The sequence below is a fragment of the Orycteropus afer genome, unplaced genomic scaffold (assembly GCF_000298275.1).
Source record: "Orycteropus afer afer isolate SDZICR_OR568_19922 unplaced genomic scaffold, OryAfe1.0 scaffold00997, whole genome shotgun sequence".
Taxonomy (NCBI): domain Eukaryota; kingdom Metazoa; phylum Chordata; class Mammalia; order Tubulidentata; family Orycteropodidae; genus Orycteropus; species Orycteropus afer.
This window is the reverse complement of record NW_006922584.1, coordinates 263,666-268,726: the sequence shown is the minus strand read 5'-3', so window position 1 is coordinate 268,726 and position 5,061 is coordinate 263,666. Positions and strand designations below refer to the sequence as shown.

Below are 5,061 nucleotides of genomic sequence, written 5' to 3'. Positions count from 1 at the left end.
TATCTTCTGTGTCTGTGTTAATTGGTTTCCCTTTTCTTTGTTGAAGAGGGTCTGTGCAATCCTTCTGCCTAGTCCGCCATCTTGCCCCGCCTCCAGGGACCATGTCTTTACAGTCCTCACAGGGCCCCACACACAGCAGGTTCTCCTTAAGATGTTAGCTGCTGTCAAGTGAGCTCCCCATGTATAACATGGTGACCCCATGTATAAGAGAAAGAAGCTTTGCCCAGTCCTGTGCTAATGAGATGCTAAAGGGTAAATGAGAGCACCACTCTGTGAAGTCCCAAGCAAGAGACCTGGGAAGACAGCAGGGACTTCACCTTGGGACAATGGTCCATTCTATTTCTAGTCCCCTTATGTTAATCCAGTGGTTCGCAACCTCTGCTTCACGCAGACCCACGGAAGCAGCACACTCCCGCAGGAAGGGCTTTCCAGATGGTAGCCTACCTGCGTACCCTCCCTTTTTCCTCCCACTCAGGAAAGAATATGCAAGTGCAAATGACTAAGAATGATGTTACTGTAGGGCTAAGTATGAATTCATTTCCACTTACTCTTTCTAAAAAGCAAAGCATTCACAAAGCTTAGTGTAGAATGAGCACTGGTGACACTGGGCATGAGGCAGCCCTCACAAGTGAGGGTGACACTGCGTATTAACACCTCCCATGTTGAGAGCCATGGCGTTCATCACTGATCCACCTGAAATGTTGCTTTGGAGGTACAAAATAATGGCCGTCTAACAAACATCTGTAAATGAAATTCTCAATGGCGAATTCTGGGTGGGCTTCCTCCAGTGCCTTGTGGGCTGGGTCCCAGGTGGTCAGGTGGCTTGTGGCTTGCAAGTGAAAACTACCTTGAATGTTTGCCTGAGCAGCACAAATTTAAAAAGGCAGACTTTGTGGGTCACCAGCCCCCCAAATCACAGACTGCTCTGGAAAAGTAAATAAAATTGTTGGCATGTATGTACACATTTCAAATGAAGTACCTGTGCTTTCTCTTTATTCTTCATCAGAATTAGGGGGGTCATTTTTGATGGATCCAGGGAGGTACATTTTTCTCTTCCACTTAACTGTGTCTAAAATTAAATGAGCACATTCTCACTAAATTTCCTGTTTGAACAGTGTAATTATAGATCACATTATTTGTGATTTTTATTCATGGGTGATTCGTTACGATTCTCTGACAGGAAAAGAGAGGCAGGATGCAAACTAACAATCCAATGAAAACAAAAAAAGAACGAACAATATGTCCCTGAGTCCCTGCAAGGAGCAAATGGTTAACACAATTGGCTGCTACCCAAAGGGCTGGTAGGTTGATTCTACTCAGAGGTAACTCAGAAGAAAGGCCTGGTGGTCTTCTTCCAAAAATCAGCCGTTGAAAACTCCGTGGCGCATCGTTATATGCTGACACACACGGGGTCACCATGGATTGGAACAGACTCAATGGCAACTGGTTTACCACATGCCAGGCACTCTACATACAGCAAATCCTCACAACATCTCATGATTTATGTTACTCCTATTTTTCTGAAAATCAGCCAAGGGAGGCCATATGGACTAAAGAACACTGTCAGTGACTTTGACTCACTCACTTTGGATACGTCATTAGGAGGGACCAATTGCTACAAAAGGACATCATGTTGGTAAGTGGAAGGACTGCAGAGGTGAAGGAAACCCTCAGCAAGATCTGACCCGACAGCCACGATGGTGGGTTCAAACACACCAGCCATCACTATGGGGGACTTGTTTCCTTCTGTTATATGTGATCAGGGCCCTTGAAGGCAACCTACACTAACAACGTTTCAGAGGCTGAAACTGAGTCCTAGGTGGTTAAGTAACTCAGAGAGTATTAAACAGTGAGGCTGGACTTTGAATTCTAGAATTCTTGCCAATACTGCTACTAGATGCCAACAGCCCTCAATACTAAATAGAACAGTTGTGTTCTGTTTGGGGATTCCCAGTATAATGCAGCAGGACCTCATTATAACATTGTTAACTACGGGGCAGCATACAGTACCATGACGGCCCAGCTTGAGGGCCCTATCCACTAATAATCAGATACTATTGTATCAAAACATTTTTATATGTAAAATAATCAAGGATCTTATAGCCACAAGACTCCACAGTATTAAAACAATCCAAAAATTGGTTAAGTACCTCTCCTTTGTGTTCCCTCACTGCACCCTACTCTGTGATGTAATTTCCTGTGTACTTGTTAAAATTCCCACCAGCCTCTAAGATCCATGAGGCAATTAACAGTATTTTGTTCAATGCTGTATTCCAGTAGAGGGTCTGGCACTTAATAGGTGAACAATAAAATTTATGGGATAACTAGATGGATGTGTAGATGGAAGGATGGTAAAGCAGCCTGTTCTTATGTTTTTGGCATAAAACCACACATCACTAATGGTATTTGATGTCAGACTTCAGGTGTATCTAATCCACTGCAGTGCCGGTGTCCCTACCAATTCCAGCGGCCTCTGCTGCCAGAGGCACTGACAGGTAAGGAAGATGCAGATGGCTCGGGCATTCTTCACCTTGCTAGAGAGACATGCTAACTGGAGAAATCAGACAATGTATGTGAAAAAGAGTAAAGCAAAAATGCTACCTCATTCAATCTGGGTTTGTCATTTCTCACTGTTGAAGAACTAGGATTCTCCGAATTTCTGAGAAAGGTAAGGCGCTTTTGTAGAGTAGGAGCAAATCCTAATCTTTCCTAAAAGGAAAGAATATGAAGTATGAGTATTAAGAGATTATTTTTCAACTGACCCATTCAAAACTGGCCCAATTTACCCAATAGCAAAACTTCCACCTCTGAAAGCCTTTTTCCTCTTTAGGAAGCAGGGGGTGTGGTGTGGGTATGGCAGCCAGGAGAAAGATGGAAGGAGCTATCCACATGTCCTCAGCCTAGATCAGGACTGATTCCTCAGCCACCCAACCACCAAACCACTGCCATTGAGTCCATTCTGACTCCCGCTGGGTTTCTGAGGAGGTAAATCTTTATGGAGGTAGACTGTCCAGTCTGCCTTCTGTAGAGTGGCTGGTGGGTTTGAACCACCAACCTTCTGGTTAGCAGTCAGATGTCTTAGGCACTGTACCACTAGAGCTCCTTAACCACTCGCTCTAGCCTAGCCTGTTGTTGTCGTTGTTATGTGCTGTCAAGTCGGACCCGACTCATAGCAACCCCTCCTTGGGTTTCCAAGGCAGTATCACTACGGAAGTAGATTGCCCCATCTTCCTTCTGAGGAGTGGCTGATGTGTTTGAACCACCAGCCATCTGGTTAGCAGTCAAGTGCCTTAGCCACTATGCTACCAGAGCGCCTAGCCACCACTTTTTCAGTATCAACTCTTTCTTCTGGAAATTCAGACTTGGTCAAAACCTAGACTTGCTATGCCATGGAAGGTCTCTGAACTCAAAACAGAAAGCTTCTCCTGCCGGGCCCCATTCCCTTTCTGCTTTAGAGTAAACAGACAGAAGCAGGCAGCAGGCTTTCTTACTGGTACATCTTCGGTTAATTTTAACTCTCTCATCAAATTATTTTTCTGATATTGCTCATCTCGCTGTTTCCTAGACTGAAGGGCCTTCTTTTTCTTCTTCTTATACATCTTCTTCTTCTGATTCAACTGTCCCACAAAGAACAGAGAAACCAGTCACTGAGGAGTCTAGAGCCCCCCTCCCCACGCACTCTTCACGCAACACTCAAGACACAACAGCAAATCTAGTATGCGGCTCTCGGGATGTCAAATCATCGCTGGAGAACAAACAAACAGTTCAGTTGCCTCGTCAGAGGCTGCTTCCCATATAACAACCCAAACCCCACTCTTGTAGAGACACCACCAAAGGAGCACCTATACCAGTAACTGAAAATATGAAATCAGATGACTTATAGCCTTAATGTCAGATCCAGATAATCGTGATAATTAGATGTGTGGTTAAAAGAATCAGTTTGGTTGTAACTACAAGGTGGCTTTAGCAAATGAAGCTCCGACTGACTGTCTAGGCACCACTGTGTGGTGAAGCTTATATGATGTTGCTGCGAATCCAGCAGAAGAAATTGTAGGGCACAGTCTGTGCACAGCTGGCTCTTCCTGACATAGCCTTAACCTTATCCCCCAAACCGTAAGAAGTCTTTTGCATTTACTTAAGCTCTATGGCATCCAGGCAAGAAAATGTCTGTGAGGGATGGGGCAAATTACTTACTTAATATGCAGAAGTGAAAAAACTAAGATTAAATGAGTAAATAACTTTGTTTTTTTCAGTATGGGTCATTTTTAGTACTCTTTATTTTTCAACATGGTTTTTATCTTTAGTTAAAACTGTGTAATAAATATGGAGTCCCCATCTACTTTTTCCCCAATATTTTAAAAAACAAGTTATAAAGGATGAAATGAAAACCTTCAGGGCAGGGTAACCAGTTAGGATACTATTGCTGTATTTCCTGATTGTAGAAGGAAATTATAATCTTGTTTGTTCTCTGCAAAATCCCACCAAATTATCTGGTGATGCTGTGGTATTTTTAAGGCTGCTTCATTCCTGGGTGCAAGCGTGACACAGTCTTACCTCATCTGCTATGCTCAGCAGGTGAACAGGGAGACCATCTGAGAGTGAGCTGTCAGAACCACTGGTACTGTGCCCAAAAGGAAAGAAGGGAAGTAACTGTTATTAGTATGTCTAGGAAGCATAACATCTACCAGACTAGCTGCACAGGTCGCATATCTAGTCAGCTATTTGCCATCACTGCCTATATTTCAACTATTCAGGAATTCTACAAACAAATTCATCTAGTCACTCACTCATTCATCCTGAACACTTCCTCCATGCCAGCCAGTGTGTCAGGCATAGAGAAAAGATGAATGAGGCAGAGCCCCTGGCACCAAGGAGTTCACAACCCGTGTGTGAAAGTGAACCCTGGCCAGATAGGCAAAGCTGCCTTTGGCAGCAGTTGGGAGAGGATTCTCAATGCACAGCCCTGGAGAAGACTGGGGGACTGTGATTTGTTTGGGAACAGTCTGGTCAGTTTCTCAATGCACAGCCCCAGAGAAGACTGGGGGACTGTGATTTGTTTGG

General features: G+C 44.1%; 1 protein-coding gene across 1 annotated transcript in view; it reads right to left on the bottom strand.

Annotated features, from left to right (window-relative positions):
• AGBL2 (AGBL carboxypeptidase 2) overlaps positions 1–5,061 on the bottom strand; it is a 41,778-nt gene that overhangs the window by 9,110 nt on the left and 27,607 nt on the right. Inside the window, exons 12-15 of the mRNA XM_042783383.1 lie at positions 4,555–4,621; positions 3,492–3,617; positions 2,602–2,709; positions 980–1,069 (exon numbers count right to left, since the gene is read on the bottom strand). Coding sequence (XP_042639317.1) covers positions 980–1,069; positions 2,602–2,709; positions 3,492–3,617; positions 4,555–4,621 — 391 coding nt within the window. The remainder of the gene's footprint in view (positions 1–979; positions 1,070–2,601; positions 2,710–3,491; positions 3,618–4,554; positions 4,622–5,061) is intronic.